Raw genomic sequence first — 20,828 nt, 5'->3', positions numbered from 1 at the left:
AGCCTGAACAAAATACTTTTCAATGTCCTTTAAAATATCGAAGAGCTAACAATATAATGAAAAATCACTAGGCCTAAAACCAATGTATATGCTAAATCAGAATGTAAAGTCTAGAACTCAAAGCTGCCTTTGTTTTGGAAGTGCTTTCTAATCTGGAAGAAATATCTGCAAAATTGACTTGTAGTTTTGGCTGCCTGTGGTTAGATGAAAAATGTCAAGGTGCAGAACTCCTCAAAGTTAAGGACTTTGATAAACCATACTCAGTATTAGCTAGGTCAAAAAGGGCTATTCCCTCAGGATAAGGATGAACCAGCAGTCACTCTGGTCTCTTATGAACTTACAACCTGGCTTCAAGTCATCTAAGTAATCCATGGAACTTTAAGCAGTAAATCTGAGTTATGGTGGACCAAGACTGATGACACACAAAAGTGCCTGACAGAAGCAAATGCAAGTTCTTTCTGGAGAAGATCACAGTATCCTGGAACTCAAATTATTCCTACACACAATTTTCAAATGCAATAATCTTTATACAATCAAGATGGCCAGGCACACAGAAAAATAAGATGCCATGATAAGAATATGAGGAGACAAAGGACAGCAGAAACAGAGCCCAACGTACCCCAAAGAGTGGAATCATCAGACAAGCATGCTTAGTATTCTCAAACACATAAAATTAAATTTGAGTTCCAAGTCCATTCAATGTAGAAAAGTTGCATCCCTTTAATAGATGATGCTGGCACAACTGGATCCACGTTCAAAAAAATAAAGTTGGACTCCCTCCCTTACTCTATATACAAATCAAAGTGAACCAATGACCAAAATATAAGATCAAACCAAGACACGCTTAGAAGAAAACAGAACTATATTTTCATGACTTTGGATTTAGAAATAGACTCTTAGATGTCACACTAAGATAACAAGCAACTAAAGAAAATTATACAAAATGGACTTGATTAAAATTAAAAACCTTGGTGCAAAGGGCATTATCAAGAAATTGAAAGATGACCTATAGACAAGATTAAGCCAAAGCAACCCTTGGGCAGGTAGGGGAAGCTGAGGATAGAGGCAGAGGGTAAGAATGTTCTGGGGTTGATCATGGTGAATGAAGAAAGAGCAAAACCAGAGCTGAGCACAGGGTCCAAAGACACACGAAGGAAAATCAGGGTCAGAATCCAGGAAATTGTGGCAGGGCAGAGCAGTTAGGAATCAGGCTAGCTACCATGAGTACTGTTTGAATGTGAGACTCTGAGACATACTCTCAGAGGCTCCATAGATCTCTGCTTTCAGAACTCCACTGAGATCATAAAAAATTCAGGTGGTAGGGCCCAATTCCAACTCACTGAATCAGTATCTCTAGGGGGTGGACCCAGGTGTTTGCATCTTAACATGCCCTCAGATGATTCTTAGGCTAATGTATGAGACCTCCAGATCAGGGGACATATGTGCAGCTCCTGAGATAGACCAAAATCCCACAGGCTCAACATTCCAGTTCTGCAAGCACACTGTATGTATCCTCAGTGAGGGACTTTGCAAGTCCTGCCAGCAACTTCCAATTAACAGAGACTTAAAACTGGGGCTGCAGAGTGAACTAAGGACAGTGCCTACTAGTTGTAGAGCACCTACCCTGTGCCAAGGCACTAGGGCTGCGGCGTAAACTAAGGACAATGCCTACTAGTTGTAGAGCACCTACCCTGTGCCAAGGCACTAGGGCTGCGGCGTAAACTAAGGACAGTGCCTACTAGTTGTAGAGCACCGATCCTGTGCCAAACCCTGTGCCAACTGGTATTGCTCTATTTGATGCTTTACTGGTATTACTCCATTTAGTGCTTACTTATGAGGGTCCCAGTACTATTCCATATTTACAAACGATAAAGCTGAGACTAAGAGAAGCCAAGCAACTTGTCCTGGGCCACCCAGCTAACTAAGAGCAACTTCAGGTTCTAGGCCAGTTTGACTCTGAGACCTGTGTTCTTTCCATACACCAGCATGCTGCAACATTTTTCAACAGTTTTTGTTTTGTTTTGTTTTCTAAAGGCAGGGGAGCAGGGGGCTGGTGGCGGAGGTCATAGCATTAATTGATGGGGAGTCTTAGGTTAATTAAAAAACTTGTCTCACCGTAGCATACCCAGGGCATAGTGGTGAAATAAGACTCTGCTGTCTTTTCTAATCATCTTGATCCCTGAGCCAGAAGGTATTGTCAGGTAATGTAATCTTGCTCCAGCCTTTTCTTCATCTAAGTGAAGAAGGGTCTGAGATTAAGTTTGGGAAGAGATTGAAAAGCAAAGCTCAGAGGAACAGATTAAAATGATGCTGAGGCATCCTGAAGCAGGAGAAAAACTGATAGGACTTTGTTGATGGAGCTGCTGAAGGAAGATAAGACGCATCGCTGAGGGACCAGAAGGGAAGGAAGAAGCTGAGGAGGGAACGGAGATAAACAGGGTAGAGAGAAGAGATAAGAGGCAGCATGAGGGCGAGGCAGGGAAGAGGAAGATAGGACCAGGGGCTCTGCAGGAGAGTAGGACCCAGGCCCTTTGTTGTCTCCTTTCTCAGGGTATATTCTTAAAGGGAGAGGGAGCCAAAGTCATAGAATATGTTAAGTGCCAAATTCTGATTATTCAATCTCTGAGCCTGAATAGATAGTCCCATTTGAAGGTAAAGCTAAACTGTCTCTTCCAGAATGTGAGACCCTCTGGCTTTGTGCCCTTCACCCTCCCCTATCCATTTCCAGGTTGGTCCAATCAGACAGACTTAGAGACCTAAAACTCCCCAGTGCAATCCTGTCCACTTTACATGGGAGTCACAGTCATGAAGAGATCACTAAGGCACTTTGTATGCCTGGAAGGGCCAGAGTGCAGGGGTTGAGGACATGGGCTCTGAAGCTGCTCCAGAGTTTGAATACCAGCTCAACTGCAGACTACCTTCTTTATGAAGCTGAACTTCCATTTCCTCACCTGTCAAACAGGGATAAAACTGGCAACCCCCTCAGAGAGAGATTGTTACAATCATATAAAATAATGCATGCAAAGTGCTTAGGATAGTGCCTGACATACAGAAGTAATATTAGTGATGACTTCTAGTGCTGCTATTAGGTTCAAGCACAAAGCTAGGTGCACCTAGTAGGCACCTTATAAAAATATTTATCCATTGGATTGAGGAGGAATCAGAACATTTGATTCTAGTCCTGTCTCGCTCACTATGGTGGGAACACAGGAGGTGACTTTACCTCTCTGTGCTTCCATTCTTCTCCCCTATCAAAAGAAGATATGCTCTTTCTCTGACCCAGAGTACTATGGGTTTGGAAATTCTTAGAAAAGTAGGAAATAGCATAGAAATACAGAAGAGGTTATTTCCTTTATTCTACCATTGGAGTTTTACCCCAAGCTGTCTACTCTCTGCCATACTTACAAAGTTTCACTGTAGCTAAGAATTTTTGTTGTAATTTGCTGTCACCTACTAGGGCTGAAAGTTTCTGCCTCATTCCTCTATTGACTCCTGACACCTGCATGAAAGATTCAGTTCCCCAGCTTCAAGAAGGTATGTATACAGAATTTCTAAACTTTTATCTTTTTGAAATCCCTTGATTCTTTTTGCCTCTCAGGTACATTAAAGACGATCCAAATATTTGGAATCATGAAATGCATAATACAGATGAAAGTGGCTCTGTAGATTATAAGCTGTCTGGGAAGAGGGAGTAGGTCTGTTCAGTTCATTACTATACCCCAGCACCCAACAGAGCCCTTTGGCACATAGGAGACACCCAAGACACTTTCAATGGATGAGTGAGTGTGTCAGGAATCAAAGTTGTTGACCCAACACCCATTCCCAGTTTCTCCCGTGCTGATTGACTGTAAGTTTTGGTTAAATGGCCATGTGTACATCCTGGGGGCTGAGTAATGATTGGTGTAAATTAGTCCTGGATATTTCATTCCCCTTTGCCAAAGGATGGGCATGTGATCAAGTGAAGTATATGGACAATGAAATATATGGGAGGTTCTCCTGGTAACCTCTATGGCAGATTTCCCTTTTTGATCAAGGATAAGGATCATATTAGGGCAAAGTCTCATTCCCTTCCACATCCTTCCTTCCTGCTTGAGATCCTTTTGTGCGAAGGCACATTAGAGCCATGGCAGCCATCTTGCAACCATGAGGGAACAAGCCAAAAGAACTCAGAGACTCTAATATCTCATTTCAGTGAAGCTGCTGAACCAACTCTCAAACAGCCTACATCCAAATTTCTAGTTATGTGAAATAATTAAAAGTCTTTAAGTCACTGCTTTTTAGTATTCTCTTACTTGCAGCTGAATACAGTCTTATTAAGACAATGTATGACTTTGCCCTGAGGAGGGTCTCCCATTATTTTTAGGGACAAGAGGGCAAATAGTTGCCTTTTTACTAAATTCTTTATTCTGCAACAAAGGTTTCCACTTAACCAATCTCCCATGTTTCTCTTATAATCTTAGCATCATCTCATTATCCCTCTGATGTCTCTGAAAGATTAATAGCACCACCTTGACCCCCAGACATTCCTTCTCCATTTGTCTTTTCTGTTTTCTCATTATCACTTTCCACAGACCAAATATTATATCTTGATTTTTAATTACTTTAATGGGCCTCATCCATAGTAATTGGGACATTTAGGTCATTATCGTGTCTCCTCAGATCTTCTTGAACAATTTTATTGATCATTTCTTGGAGCAAAATCATGTGGGGGTACTAGACCCACATAAACTCATAACTTAGGCCAAAAGTTGTCCTGATTAATTAGCAACATTTCCTTCTGGCACAGAGCTGCCCTCCCTTTAGAATAGTGGCTTACAGTCATTGCTGCACATTAGCGTTATCCAAGGTGGCCTAAAAACTTCTGAAAGCCAGGTCTTCCCCATGCCCATTAAAGTCAGGATCTCAGAGGGAAGTCAAACATCAGTATTTTTTATTATTGAAATCCCCATATGATTTCCACATGCAGCCAACGTTGCAAATCAATACTTTAGGCCAGTACTTCTCAATCTTTAACGTGCATATGGATAACATGGAAACCCTTGTTAAAATGCAGGTTCTGATCCCGTGCTCTAGGATGGGGACCGACATTCTGCACTGCTAACAAGCTCCCAGGTGATGACCACGCATGGTCTGAGCCCTACATTTTGGTTAACAAAGGTCTAGAACCTAAATCTAGTGGTCTATTTTAAGACTGGATCTAGGGATCCCTGGGTGGCACAGCGGTTTGGTGCCTGCCTTTGGCCCGGGGCGCGATCCTGGAGACCCGGGATTGAATCCCACGTCGGGCTCCCTGCATGGAGCCTGCTTCTCCCTCTGCCTGTGTCTCTGCCTCTCTGTCTCTCTCTGTGTGACTATCATGAATGAATGAATAAAATCTTTAAAAAAAAAAAAAAGACTGATCTAAACAAATTAAATTCCACTTGGGTACTTGCAATGAAAAAAATGATCAAGAGAGTCAAGAACTCAGAAGGAAGTTGTTTCCATCTCTAGTTTAGTTATGGACTTAGGTGGACCAATCATCCCAGTTTGCCTGGACTTGCAAATATGTTATAGTCATTATAGTCATCCTGAAGGAGGTCCCAGCAATGCGAGACTTTGAGTTTCAAAACAGAATGAATTGGTCACCCTAGTAATGGTGGTGTTCTTCAAAAAGCAACAGAACAACCTAGCTTTGCACTTCTACATTCTCATTCCTCTTTGTGGGAACAGCCATCCAGCACAAGGTCAAGGGTGTGCAGGGTAAGATGGTTCAAGGGAAAGAAATACTGAGTTGCTCACATCAGGAACTTAATGTGACCTCCAAATGGTAAATAATCAAGCAGATCCAGGTGGACCTAGAAAAATCCAGGAACAGGTTTATGACATGGCCACAGAGAAGTCCAGGAGACATGGTTTAGGCCTGTGCTCTGGCACTGGTTTACTGTGTAGCCTGGGATCACTCAGTCCCCCTGTCTGGGCCTCAGTTTCATCAGATAAAACACGGGAGTTGAACTGCTTGTTGTATCAGGATCCTTCCTGCACACACCCTCCACACCCCCACTCCATATGCAGCGCGGATAAAGTATACAATCAAAGAACAGCACTCTCCCAGCTCAGATGGAGAGTAAACCCATCTTCCATTTCATGAGCTATCTCCAGCACGCCCAAGACCCTGATAACAACATCAGCATTCATCTTACTTCAACACACATTCTCTTCACTGTCTTTTGTTGTTCAGAGAGCTGAGAACTCAGTGTCTCTCTCTTTTTTTTTTTTTTTTTTGTAATGACTATACCATGTTTACAAACCCAAATGATTCTATTTTGAGACCCAGCCTTTTGGTTATAAGTGGCTTCCTCCTTCTGATCTTGCCTTCACCCAGGGAGCTCACTTCTCAACTTTTTGTTTTCTTTAGAGAGACAAAGAGTCTCCCCAGCCACCCATTGCCGGCTTCCTGTTAACCTTTCATTAAGCCTGCTGACAGCTGGCTCCAGCTCTTCATGAGTTAGTTCAACACATTCCCATTTAAATGTGTCCCACCTGGCTTCATTAAGGTTCCTGCCAGGTTCTCCACTTGCAGCTTCCTCTGCAAATGCAAATAAGATTCTGGGTAAATAATATGGGGACAAGGGAAGATTGAGCTATAAAGGGGTTGGGATTGGAGAACCATCAAAGCACTCAGGTAGCCCAGGATTTGAACAAACTAAAATCCATCTGGGACCAATGCAGGCCAATACTGCAGTTCTGTATGTATGAAATGTTAAATTAAGGCCCTTGCTCTGAGGTATAGGGTAGTGGTTAAGTGTGTGGAGTCCTTCCAGCCTGGTTCAAGGCCCTGCTCTGTCACAGGGGGTTGGTCCATGTGACCTTGGGCATGTTCCTTGGCCTCTGTTTCTGTTTGCTCAACTCCAAAAGCAACAGTAATATACTTGTTTGAAACATTTAGTAGAGTACCTAGACCATATCAAATGCTTTTTCAGGATTGGATATTAGCTCTGATTGAGCCTAGAAAGGTCAGGGTCAAGGTTGAAGAATTAGGTTGTTCTAAATCCTCAAAGTTTGATTGTGGAACCACCATGTAAACATCAGCTGTAAGAACCACATCTCCATCAAAGTCCTTGCTTGTGCAAATGGAAAGTCAACACTGATTCTATTCTGTTGCATTTCCCATGCATGTTTTGTCTCATTTAGATTTTTAAGCTCTCTAAGGAAAGTGATCCCCTTTCCTGGGCCCTAGATATTAGGAAGTTATTTGTAGGTGGCTACCAATTCATCCTGATTGCACAGAGAGGGAAAGAGAGGAATAACTAGACCAACAATCTTCTCTGACCAGGGAGTCTCATCCTAAGAATTATATATTTATTAACTCATCATTTGGTAAAACCCATATCATACCTCCTGGACTTTGGAGTCTTAGACCGATTACCTTGTTCCAGCCCATGGTCCTGTGTTGCTTGCCCAGGGCATTATTCTAACGAAGCTGGAATGTTAAGGCCTTCAAGTGGACACAAACATTCCACTTTGAATAGCCCCTGCACTTCCCCATGCCTCACTCATCTGTGGCAGCCACCCGGCCTCAGGCAGAGCCTAAGCGCTTCTTCAACACCAACACCATGGGTAGACAGGACCTTCTGATCTGCATTTAGAAAAGGATCTCTGCCACAGCATGGAGAACAGATCGGAGAAGGGAAGGACTGCAGACAAGGTGTGCAGCTTAGAAGCTGCGATGGGAGTCCAGGCAAATGCCTCCTTAAATGCAATCTCTGACAACCACCTCCACCTGGACCTTTGCCTCCTGCCGCAGGAAACTCCTGATTCTGTGCCAATACACCTGCCCCCACAGAGCCCTAGTTAAGGGAGATTCTTTTCTCAAAAAAGGAAATGTGAGCCAAAATCAGGATACTTCTCTATATCGCTTCCTGCATTATTGATGAGGTTCAGACCCAGGGCTGCTCCTACCTTACCTGGAGTGGGGCACTAACCTCTGAAAGTTGGGCATAAACAGAGAGACACAAATACATACGAGGCAAAGGCAACTAGGTAGAAAAGGGACCAGAATACGCATCTCAGAAGCAAGGCAATTTGGACAGACAAGGCTCTCCTTGCAGTATCTGGAGCGCTGCCAGAGAGAAGAGAGATTACACATGTTCTGTGTAAACACAATGAATTCAACTAGGATGTATAAGCAGATGCTATATGGAGACAGACTTCATTTTAAATATTTCGAAGTCTCAGAACTGCCCTGAGATTGAATGATCTCCTTTAGATGTGCTGGTGAGTTCACCATCACCAAGATTATTCAAGCACATTCTGGAAGATCACTGACCAGGATGCTACCCAGGAGATTAAAGCGCCTGGCAGCAAAGGTGCTAAGGGTCTCTAAAGTACCTTTCACTTGTGAAATTAAAACAAGACTGGATCAATGACACCAATGGAATAATAGATGGGGCTTTAAAAAAAAAAAAAACCAATACATTCTAAGACTTATTTTGACAATTCCCGCATCATGCCCCCATCCTCAATCCTGAGAAAAAGTGGCACATTAGAGTGTGAAAAGACCATCTTCGTCTTCTCTTCCATGCTGCATGTCATCGAAGTTGTTTTTATATCCTTCAACATTGTCCAGCCTGTAACAAGAAAATAGAGTCTGAGAATGGGAAGCACCAGGACCAGAAAGAACCAGATATGACTAAATCACAAGGCAACTAACAGCGGCTATTAGAGTGAAAAGGGCTCAGACTCCATCGGGTCCAAGCCTTTCCATTCACAGATAGAAAACTGACGCTGCAGAAGATAAAGGGCTTTTGCCAATCTAGCCTAATAAGGGAACTAAATGTTTCTATATTAACAAATTACAAAATCAAGATTGAAACGTGTTTATGACCTTGGAAAGTTACCTTGCTGAGTCTCAGTTTCCCTACTTGTTAATGTTTATTTGTTAATAGATATTTTGGTATCGATACAATTAAGTGAAGGCACAGTATTCCTCACAGTTTACCAAATCTTTTCATTTCTTTCCCAAAAAGCTATAGAACAGGACAGATAACCAAAATCTCTTTGCAGAGACTCTTCAAACTATTTGAAACAAAACAAAAGAAAAAACCCCTGCTCCGATGGTCTAATATTGGGCAGAGAAACCAAATCCCAGGAATGATATTCTACATCTTTTTTATTCCCCATACTGCCAACTCTCTTCTCTGTGAACTTCTTTTTAACAATGTCCTTTTATTTTAAGGTTTTATTTGTTTATTCATGAGACACACAGAGAGAGAGAGAGAGAGAGGCAGAGACACAGGCAGAGGGAGAAGCAGGCTCCATACAGGGAGCCTGACATGGGACTCGATCCCGGGTCCTCAGGATCACACCTTGGGGCTGAAGGCCACGCTAAACTGCTGAGTCACCCAGGCTGCCCAGCAATGTCCTTTTAAAATGAATTGCCCAAAGTTGAACAAAGAATTCTGAGCAAAACGACAGAGACATATCACCTTCTTTCTTTTGCATGCCATGCTTCTATTAATGCAACCTACCTTTGTACTTATATTTTGGACAAACAACACATTGTTAACAAATACAGAGCTTACTGTGAGCTAAATCCTACGTCTTTTTCACCTCTAATGCCACACTTCTCCAACCCTGCATTTAATCAGAACACGAGCACAAATCATTAAACTACTGAGTAGTATCTAATCATTTGTAACAGCTTGTACAATCATTACAACAATCAGTCATGCAAGATGAATTACCGTGTGTGTTTCGGGAACCAACTGGATTTCATGACTTTCCCTGAAAAGACAAGGCCATGGTATAAGCAGAGTAGCTGTGCTAGAACATGTGAAACATGGGGAAAACCTAAAGCTGTCTTACCAAAAGCAGAGTTGGACCAAAGGTGAGAATTTAGGGACTGGTTTTGGCAGGGAAAGCTTCCTTTTCCCAGATCAAGTGATTGCTTCTTTGGGCCCCAAGGCAGTACCCATCATTACACAGCTGTTTCCACGTTGTGGACAATAGTGTTAAGCTGCTTCATTCTTAAGTCACTTGCCCACCCAGAACTGAAGCACTCACTTGAGTTGTAAAACACTTCCTTATGAGACATACTCAGAAACTCCAAAACTGTATGAGGACCAGCGCCTTCTGCCTTTATGAGGACTTTGTATGAAGGCTAATGGTAGGCTCCTGCTAAATTCCAAATTTCCTTCATCAGGGTTCACTAGGGACAGGTATTGAAATGTGCAAGTTTCACTACTGTTGCTCAAACAGGATGGTTTGCAGTCTTACTTCCTCATTTACTACCTCAAAACAGTTTCTGTTAATAACTACAGAACAATTTTCCCCCATTTTACAGTAGGACCAGATGTCACATGCCTATACTTTGCATGACAACTGTAAACTCTGTTCCATGACTCCTTTTTGCAGTGTTTTAAAATTATTATTTTTTTAAAGATGAGGGGTGGTGGTGGGGAGGTGCAAGGTCACAGACCAGCTGGGGAATCTAATAATAACTATGGACCCTGCCCCAGAGAAATGCAGATATGAATATGCAAGAACTTTTGCACAGAAGTTCAAGGGATTCACTTTCCCCTGAGTTCCATCTGGGGAGGCCCAGTAAGGAAAGCTTGCTTTAAGGGGATAAGAAGCCCAAGATCATTCACGGCTTTCTTCCTAGGGCAGTCCTAGCCAGGGGAGGAGGCTGGGCCAGGGTTTCCTCCACTCCGAGACAATGGTAATAATAGCACTTTTCACTTAAGGCAGTAATGAGGATGAAATGAGTTAGACACACAAGAATAGAGCAGCAGGACTGTCACAGATAAAGTGTCCAGTAAATGATGGTGTTTTTGTTTTTCTTTTCCAAAATATAAACTTCATCAGGAAGATGATAGATGAAGGATGGAAATGGGACTCTGGGGGATGGAGACAGGGGCAGGAAGCAGAATCAGTCCATTCCCAGATCCTGCTGGAGCCTCCACAGCTCTGAAGGCCACCATCCCACCTGGCCGCCCTGCTTACCTCGAAGGAAAAATGCCACAAGCAACGCCAACAGCACAAATCCCAGGGAGGGAGCGATGATCATTAGCAGGTCAGAGTTGATGACCATTTTTACCTGATGCGACACAGGGAAAGCAATTGGGCCAGTCGTTTCTGAACATCACCCCCACACAACTTTCCCGTCTTAATCGTACCTTCCACTCGCCAGCAGCTTCCCTCCTTCTCACCCCATTTTGCCCAATCTGGCTCAAGATCAAGGCAAAGCAGCCTTACAAATCAGAATTTTTAAAAAATCTCTGAAAACTTGAAACATTTACCCAGACCCCCACATTTTCCTGTCTTCGATATCAGGCATTTGGGCTGTGGGTTTCAGGGCCTGAAAATGGAACTCAGTTTCAAATGTTCTGTAGCACTGGTTCTCGAAGTGTAGCCAGGGGACCCATGAGATCAAAATTATTTTCACAAGACATTATTTGCCAGTTTCACCATCATTCTCTCATGAGATGGACAGTGGGGTTTCCCCGAGGTTGTATGACAAATGATGTGCTGATGTCTTTCTGTCTCCCAGGTAGCCAGACATTATAAAGCAATGCCACTCATGCCATTTTTCTCACTAATATTTTTCATCCAGGAAAATACAGGTGTATTTCATTAAATGTTATTTATGTCAACATGGAATGGGTTTGCTTGTTATTCTTGCTTTTAAATGAATTAATAAACATTGTTTTTAATTTCTGTTTTGATTTTTGTGAGTATCAAGGGGTCCTGATGCCAAATCATTGAAGGAGTGCTGCTCTGCAGGCAGCACCTAGTTCTGGTGGGGACTATGCCGCCACTGCTGCCCAGGCCAGGCTCCACTTCCTCACCTTCCTGGCCCTGTCTCCAACACAGCAACAAGGAGGCACACCTGCCTCTGAGGAGGGAGAAGAGAAGAAAGAAAGAAGGGATGGGGGACCTTCGCTTTTCCCTTATAGGTGTCGATGTTGCCTGCAGTTTTTACTTAAAGCAACTTGAATCACTTTTGTGATAATAAAAGTTAATGAAGGGTACACTCCACAAATAAGAAGGGTGCCGGTGCCAAGTGTTGATCCTGCAGGACGTCACTAATCCTGGGACATGCAGAAGGCACACATAATGATTTTTCCACGCTTTTGTACTTTTTTTTCTTTTTGTTTTGCAAAGCATCTGCACATATAGAGGTAACGATATAAACATTATTTCTGCCAAGAGCACAAAGCACGAGTCTACAAATTGCTTAGTTATTTCCCCACAGTTGCCGCTCAGATATATCTGCCTCCCCAGTTCATTTCTGCAAACCTCTATTGTGGATTTTTAAAATCTAACTCACGCTTCAAATACTTCACCAACATTTTACCTGTTCTGATTCAACCTTGTTTTGCACAGGCATTTCCGTCTCCATCGCTGGGAAGGAAAAAGGGGAAGAAATGTTTACATTTTCTGTGGGAGAATAAAATACCACATCCTGAAATAGGCATTTCAAAGCTCATCTGAAATTTTTAGTTGATGTGTTTAATCTTTTAATCTCATCTTTCCTTATTTGTATAATTTATTTACAACACATTTGTTTTGAGATGGTTTTATCTGAAGCTCATCTGCTATCCAACATTATCCCACAGGAACATCTCCATTTTCTAGATGGGTAGAATGGGGCATTAGGCCAGCAGGCAATTTGATCTAAATTTTCTGGAGGTGCCAGCAATGCATTCAAGATTTTTATCCAGCAAGAAAACATGTCAGTCTATCAGTTAACAAAATGAGCATTTATTATAGGCCAGGTACTCTGCTAACTGTACCATCTACCTTGTTGACAAAATTTACAACTTAGTGCAGGAAGGCAAATTTAAACAAATAAGGTGAATAATTGAAAAAATAATGTTATAATTCTTCAGCACTCTCGGAATAAATAGCACAAGATACAGAGACATATCATGAGGATGGCTGACCTGTTCTGGAGGATCAAGGGTGAGTGTCCCTAAGAATATGGAGTTTAAGCTGAGACATGGACTCATTTATTTATAATTGATAGTTGAATTCAACATGAGAGACATACTGGGCTAAGCACTGTCCTAAGCACAAGAATATTAAGATGAATACAGCATGACCCCACCGTCCTGAAATTCACAGGACATTAAAGGAAGATCAGAAGGTCATTTTGGCCTCAACGGCCAAGGGTAGTGGTTCCATGTGGAATGACAGGCAGCCATGAAGGCAGAAAATGAGGGGTGGGGAGTGGCAGGGGATGACCATAGAGATGAGTAGGAACCAATCAGGGAAGGCCTTTGTTTCATGCTGATAAGTCTCCATTTAATTCTGTCCACAGTGGGAAACCACAAACATTTTAAATATGCTATAGTCCTGTGAAAAGGATAAAGAAAGAGCCAAGATGAGATGATCAATTATCATTTGATCCCAGGTCTGAAAATCAGAGCTAACAGAAATGAAGGGAGAGGCAGATTCCAGAAATACTTAGCAGGGAAATCAAGAGGATATGGACATTGAATGTGGTAGTGAAAAAGAAACAAATCTTAGATGACTTGTAGATTCCTTCTTGAGACTCTGGGCCACGGCCCAACCGTTGGCCAAGGCTGGGCACAGCAGAAGCAGAGGAGAAGGATCGGTCTGGGGGAGAAATGTGCCAAGCTCAAATTTGTAGTCCTTGGGTAAGGCGCCCAAGAGAGACACGAAAACCCACTCGCCTCATGAGCAACTGATGGATTCAAGTCTAAACCAAACTTAGAGAAAAGTTGGAGTGGCAGATACTGATGTGGGAGCCATCAGTCTCCATGAAGCACTTAAGATCCTCTGAGAGTATAAGAAATACAAGGGCCACATGTCCAGAAAGAGAAGAACAGGAATCCTAAAAAACCCCAGCACTTAAAAGGTGGGCAGAGAAGGCAAAGGAGAAGGAAGCAGAAGAAACGAACAGCGGAGAGCAGAAAGTGAGAACAGTGTCATGGAGCCCAGGGCAGGAGAAAACACCTGGAAAGGACATAAAATCATATATGCAGTAAAACCTGCTGATAGACACAGAACGTAAAGCCAAGCATAGACAAGGCCTGAGTATAATAAAAATCAAGGCAAATAATTACTGAAATTGATCAATGTTTCTCCCAAGCTTCCTTGCACTTGAGGCATAAGAAAAAAATGCCATAGGTTTTCGGAGGCTCATAATTTGGTACAAGAGAGCTTATTTGTTCAACAGGGAAAGTGACTTGTTGAATGCCTGCGAGCATAAGACTCTGAGGGGAAAATTCAGTATGTTTTCATATCCTACAACGCAGTTACTGTTGTTTTTCTCTCTGCTGTTATTCCCTAGAGCTGGAAATTGCAGGTAAGAATTCAAAACTCCTACCCTTGATCTGTCAAAATCCTATAGTATTACAATCATTTGTGATAGATAAAACCGAAATTGAAACCATCAAAGAGCAAAGTCAGCCTAGGTCAGTTTTGTCAGAGCTAATCTGTATTTTAAACTGGAATTGTCTAATGGGAGAGACATTTTGCAAACATAAACACTGCTGAGTGATACTAAGCACTACTTCCTCTTCCTCCTCCTCCTCCTCCTCCTCCTCCTCCTTCTATGCTTCCTCCTCCTCCTGCTTTTCCTCCTCCTCCTCTTCCTTCTCTTCCTCTTTTTCCTCCTCCTCCTCCTCCTTTCCCTCTGTCTCTTCCTCTTCCTTCTGCTCTTCTTTTTCCTCCATCTTTTCCTCCTTTCCATCCTCCTTTTCCTCTTCCTCTTCTTCCTCCTCCTTCTCTTGCTCCTCCTCATTTTCTTCTTCCTTCTCTCCTTCTTCTTTCTTCTTCTTCTTCTTCTTTCTTCTTCTTCTTCTTCTTCTTCTTCTTCTTCTTCTTCTTCTTCTTCTTCTTCTTCTTCTTCTTTTTTCTTCTCCTTTTCTTCTTCTTCTTTCTTCTTTCTTCTGAAAATGCCAAAAGCCCCAATGGGAAGCACCTTGAAGCCACAGTGTTAGACACTGTTAAACACTGAATAGGGACAAGAAACACAGGTGTATGGTGATTTTTTTTTCCTTGTGAAACATAGCAATTCTAACAGCTAGGGGAGGAGGTAGACAAGTGAAGACTACTTATTTCTGTGTCTTCTGTGCTATCTTGGCCCTTATACTCTCAAGACCCTGAACTCTAAAACAAGCACATTCAGGGAAAGGAGGGAAAGGAGATGCCCCCCCTGCCCCAAACTTGTAAGAAAAGCAATTCTGTGAGTGGGGAACTGTGATTGGTTGAATGTGTCCTCTTCAAGGGTATGTTCACTCAGAACCTCAGACTGTCACCTTTTAGAAATAGGGCATCTTTGCAGATGTAATTAATTTAAGGATATTAAGATGAAATCATCCTAGATTTAAGATAGGCCCTATATCCAATGGCAGATGTCCTTATAAAGATTGAAGAAGACACGGAGAGACATACATGAAGACTTGTAAAGATGGGCAGAGATTGAAGGGAGGTGGCCTCAAGCCAGGGAATCCTGGGGGTATCAGAAGCTGGAAGAGGCAAGGAAAGATCTTCTCTTAGAGACTTTAGAGAGAGTATGGCCAGGTGACACTGCAATTTTAGGACTTTTGACTTCCAAAACTATAAGATAATAAATTTGTTGTTTCATACCACTACATTTCTGGTAAACTTTTACAGCATCCCTGGAAAATTAATACAGAGACACAGTGGTCATTAAGATCTTCCATAAGAACAGCAGCCCTGGTGATGAGCAAGGGATGAAAGGAAGATTTGCCTTTCATTTAAAAATTTTTTTGTACACTTTGTACCTTCACCATATATATATATGTTACTTATCTCAGAGAAATTAATTAACATGTAATAGTAATAAAAGAATCTTCAACTTAATTACACTTTTCCCAGGTCTATGGACTCACCAATACTTCTGATTAACACTAGATTTGCCTACAGAGTGAGAATATATTTACATTAAAAAAATACCTAAATATGGGGATCCCTGGGTGGCACAGCGGTTTAGCGCCTGCTTTTGGCCCAGGGCACGATCCTGGAGACCCGGGATCAAATCCCACATCGGGCTCCCGGTGCATGGAGCCTGCTTCTCCCTCTGCCTGTGTCTCTGCCTCTCTCTCCCTCTCTCTCTGTGTGACTATCATAAATAAATACAAAATTTTTAAAAAACCTAAATATGGACCCTCTTGGCAGAGTTATCACTGTAAATTAGTGAATTGGTTTGCTGGCTTAATTTTAGGCTCTTGAGTTCTTGAGTACTCTGGTGAAATGGAATTCCTGCAAAACTTAACCCCAGACCTTGGAGTGCTGCAACAGTGCATCTAGGCCTCCTCCATACTTCACTGTCATCGAGTAACAATCTATTCCACATTTCCTGGATGCGTGACCTTGGGCATGACATTTCCTCTCTCTGAGCCAGTTTATTCATCTGAAAATGCTGAAACTGCAGCAATGCCTTTTTAACCTTTATATTTCTCGATGCCTATTTACAAAGACTTTGAATGACCCGAGAAAATGATCATTTCACAATAATTTTTTTAAAAAAGGATGCAAAGTATAGGAAAATGAGTATGTAAATACTTAAGAGCACGCAAACCTTTGTGGAGGAATACCTCTTGCTCCACAAAGAAAACTAAAAAATACTGCAAGACTAAATACATCTGACTTTGAGTGGAAATACTATAGGCAATTAAAATTTTATTAGTACTTTGTATACTTTCTAAATTTTCTCAAATGAGAAAATTTTAATTGTAAAATATATATGACATATTAATCACTAGAAACTCCACAAGACGCCTGAGTCAGGAGCAAACTCTCAGAGAGTATATAATTTCTCTGAAGCAATGCCACAGTGACCTTCTAGGTGAAACTTTGAAGATCACTATTAGAAACCCATGAAGTCATAGCTAAAGAAGAGCTGAGTGATGCTATTAGTGAAAGACACACCCCTAGATATGAGTACTGGCATACAGCGAAGTTCAGGACATATATACACTTCTTTGTAGATCAGAAATGGGCTTTTTTGTTTGCTTGTTTTTAAATAATGAGTGCATACAAAAACCAGTAAAATCAAGTAGAGTTTGTAGACTTGTTAATTGTATTATGCCAATGTCAATTTCCTACTTTGACCATGTGCTATAATCATGTGAAATGTTTGAGGGAAGCTGGAGGAATATATACATTTCTCTACACTATTTTTGCACGTTTGTGTTGAATCTAAAATTGCCTCAAAATAAAAATTTTTTAAAAAGTGGTTTAAGTGTCAGCATTTCATATGGTTCAATCTAATGTATGCATGCATGTTACACACTGGCTTTGCAATAAAGATTTGTTGAAAAAAATTGTTGAATAAATGTTAAGGCAGGTTTAAAAAGATTGTAAAATTTTTTAAATGTTCGTAAAAAAAATAATGATAGATGTTACTGTATCATTAAAAAAAGAAAATGATCTGGGGTGCTTGAGTGGCTCTGTCGGTTAAGCATTGGACTCTTGATTTCAGGTCAGGTTAAGCTCTCAGGGTCCTGGTGTCGAGCACCACGTTGGGCTCCACACTGTGCATGGAGAATGCTTGGGATTCTCTCTCTCCCTCTTTTTCTGCCCCTCCCCTGCTTGCTTGCTTGCTCACTCGCTCGCTCACTCTTCCTCTAAAAATAAATAAATATTTTTTAAAAAGAAAAAGAAAAAGATCTGAAAGGATATAGACCAAACTGTTGCAGTAATTATTTCTTCCTCTTGATCATTTGGGGTGGAGGGTTAGAGACAATATTTGGAATGCAAGGAAATTTCACTTTATATTGTTTAACTATTTTCCTTTATAAGACATATTTATTTTATAACATAAAGAATAAAGTTTAAATATTAAAATGATAACATAATAACACTACCTTTACCTCTAAAGGACTTACAATCTAGTAGAGCAGGAAGCAATATTCAGTGCCTATGCTGGAAGAGCCCTGTTGAAATAGACTCACATCTGCTCTTTCTAAAGAATGTGTCCTATATCTGAATGATATAGATTAAAGGTTGGCAAACTACAGCCTCAGGGTCAAATCCACTCTGCTGCCTGTTTTTGTACATCCTAAGAGCTAATAATAATTTTTATGTTTTTTAATGGTTGAAGAAAAACCAAAAAAAAAAAAAAAAGAATAACTCATAACACATGTAAACTATGGGCAATTCATATCTCCATATCCATCAATAAACTTTTATTGGAACCTGGTGGTACCCATTTGTTCATGTGTTACCTCTGGCTGCGTTTGCACTACAAGAGCCAAGCTGAGTAGTTGAGACCAATAACATGGCTGGTAAGGCCTAAAATAGGTACATCTGGCCCTTTACAAGAAAAGTTTACTGACTTCTGGTGTAGTTATCAGAGCATAATTTTAATCTTAAAACCTTTAGAACTTCAGATCCTAGGATGATGAGACATCCCCTTCAAGGTGGCTATGCCTAAGGTAGTAGGACTCAAACCTACTCCCTGAAATAAAACTATATGCTATGTGCCGATCTGGAATGGCACTGAATTTTTAGGTAAGAAAATATTTTAAAATCCATTTTGAATATCACCCCTGTTCCCATCCCACTGGGCATAAATATACTTCAAAATTATTTGGCACAGTGATAAGCACTTCAAATAAATGATCTGATTTAATGTTTATACAATCCATTCTACAGACTGAACTGAAGTTCAAAATGTTTAAATCACTCACCCAGGATAACAAAGATAATAAAAGGAAATTTGAACCCAACTCTGAATGACTCAAAAAATCCTGACTATAACCACTCTGAGAGAAAAGAAAAAGAATATATTAAAATCCTATTTGAAAATATAAACTCTCTAGCCAGTGGGCTTCATGCCAGAAATCAACTAGAAATAAAAGCACTTTATCTTCTCAGTTGGTATATTTTAAAACTGATACTACATATCTTGACTCATCATTAAATTCAGAGACACAAGGATTCATCTGTCTCTACTTTTAAAACAAATTTAGTTCTGATATAAGTCAACTCAATGATACAATCTTAACACATAGAATTTTTAAGTGACAGCGGTTCTTTCATGGCAGCATCTGGCTTATGCTGCCCCCTTCTGGACTACTGGTGGTATGGTCTTAAAAAATCCAAAGGAAAGAGGATAGATCCCAAAATCCGAGTATTTTAGACCTGAAAAGAATTCGAAATTATCCTCTTTGACCCCCCCCTTTTTTCATCAAGAGAAAAACTAAAAATCTAGAGACAGTTTCACTTACTCAAGATTTCACAGCAATAAGTAACAAGCAAAATAACTAGAACCCATGTTTATCTGAACTTGCCAGGAAGCACTCATGCAGATCTGGAATTTCAAAAAGACTTTTGAAAATAGAAATGCACGTTAATTGAGTTCACAGACTTCCTTTAAATTTTGGAGACCACTGAATGTTTGTAATATGTGCAATGATCAAAAAGAGTACTATATACTTAAATACATCAACCATTACATACGTGAGTCAGGTGTTCCTTAGCACCAGGGGCAAAATTGGGTGAGGACCATTTTTTTTTTTTTTTACCTTGGAAGGGAACAGAAAACAAATTGTGTTGGCACCCACTGTGGTTCCATTCCTAAAGCAGAAGGAATGATAAAATGACTTTACATTCCATGCAGATGAGATAACAGAAGGAAACCAGGGACTACAGAACACCATTATTTAAGACTCACTGAATTCCAAACTTTGCCCCAAGCTTTCACTGCCTCCAAGGATGCCCCACCAACAAAAATGTCATCATCATTTTGAGAGCCCAGGGTTATCACCTCAAGCTGCTGCTCTCATGTGCCAATCAATATCTGAGGGTCTCAATGAGGGAGAAATAAGAGCCCATCCCGAATCCTTCCCCACCTGGACTCTTCTCTGAAGGGCAATGTCTGGCACTGCTCTTCCTACACCCAGCTGATCAATATATCTTGATTCAGAGAGGTGGCAAAGTCCTCATTTTACCAAGAAACCTCAGAAATATCAAAGACAACAAGAACAATAATAATAAATATATTATTACTTATATATACCAAGCACTTAGCTGTACTACATGCCAGGCACAATGCCAAATACTTTCATGTTTGATCTCAGAAAATGCTCTGCAGTAGATTCTGTTATTGTTCTCATTGCACAGTGAGAATCCTGTGGTCTAGAGATGGTCAGATGCCTTGCTCGAGTCACATAGCTAGGAGAGGAGAGAGCAAATCTCAGAGCCAGGATTACCTACCTGCAGAGCCCAAGCTCTTCTCCTCTGAGCTCTACAGCCTTTGCAAAATGTGGCAAGGGCTCACATACACTTGCTATGGGAAAATCAGTGGTGGAGAGTGAATGATCTCGCTATTTCATGGCACAATACGAAGAGATCCATTTGGAATGGAACCCTAACCTTTGGCTGCTCTGATGGGTGCGATTTCTAGAAAGGAGACTCTTAACTATGATTAATGATGATGATGATGATGAGCACAATGTAAGCAGCTGAAAGTGCATAAAACACTTCCACATTCATTATCACCTTTGAACTTCAAAATAAACCTACTGGGGTAAATAAAGTAAACTTGGGCAGAATTATTGAAAAAGGAGGAAAATGAAACTCAGAGATCCCATATCTTGCCCAAGACTGCATAGCTAGTAATGATCTCTAGTAAACAGTAAAGCTTTGCTCAGTGGCAGTATTAGAACCAGTGAGGTTTATCTGAGGCATAATTATTGTTGACTGAAAACTTTTCCCAATGACATCTGATTCCATGTTCCATGTCTGCCCCCTGCCCCTGCTGTGCTGCTAAGGATCCCAGGGTTCAACAGACTACAAGTGCAGGGAGGCTCTTTCCAAAGGGTTGAGCTACCTTTAGTCAATGACTT

The 20,828-nt window shown here is 41.1% G+C and overlaps 1 protein-coding gene and 1 pseudogene across 2 annotated transcripts in view; one reads left to right on the top strand and one right to left on the bottom strand.

The window, feature by feature from the left end:
- Window positions 1-695: 695 nt before the first annotated feature.
- TIMD4 (T cell immunoglobulin and mucin domain containing 4) overlaps window positions 696-20,828 on the bottom strand; it is a 39,935-nt gene continuing 19,802 nt past the window's right edge. For both annotated transcript variants that reach the window (XM_038534928.1, XM_038534929.1), the window contains 4 exons: window positions 12,338-12,384; window positions 10,984-11,077; window positions 9,723-9,762; window positions 696-8,606 (listed from right to left, as the gene is read on the bottom strand). In XM_038534928.1, the coding sequence (XP_038390856.1) occupies window positions 8,522-8,606; window positions 9,723-9,762; window positions 10,984-11,077; window positions 12,338-12,384 (266 nt within the window). In that variant the 3' untranslated portion in view covers window positions 696-8,521. The remainder of the gene's footprint in view (window positions 8,607-9,722; window positions 9,763-10,983; window positions 11,078-12,337; window positions 12,385-20,828) is intronic.
- Window positions 20,622-20,704, top strand: LOC119871735 (annotated as a pseudogene).

Source organism: Canis lupus, chromosome 4 (assembly GCF_011100685.1).
Source record: "Canis lupus familiaris isolate Mischka breed German Shepherd chromosome 4, alternate assembly UU_Cfam_GSD_1.0, whole genome shotgun sequence".
In the NCBI taxonomy this organism is placed as follows: domain Eukaryota; kingdom Metazoa; phylum Chordata; class Mammalia; order Carnivora; family Canidae; genus Canis; species Canis lupus.
Note: the sequence above shows the minus strand (reverse complement) of the source record. Positions and strands in the feature narration are given on the sequence as shown.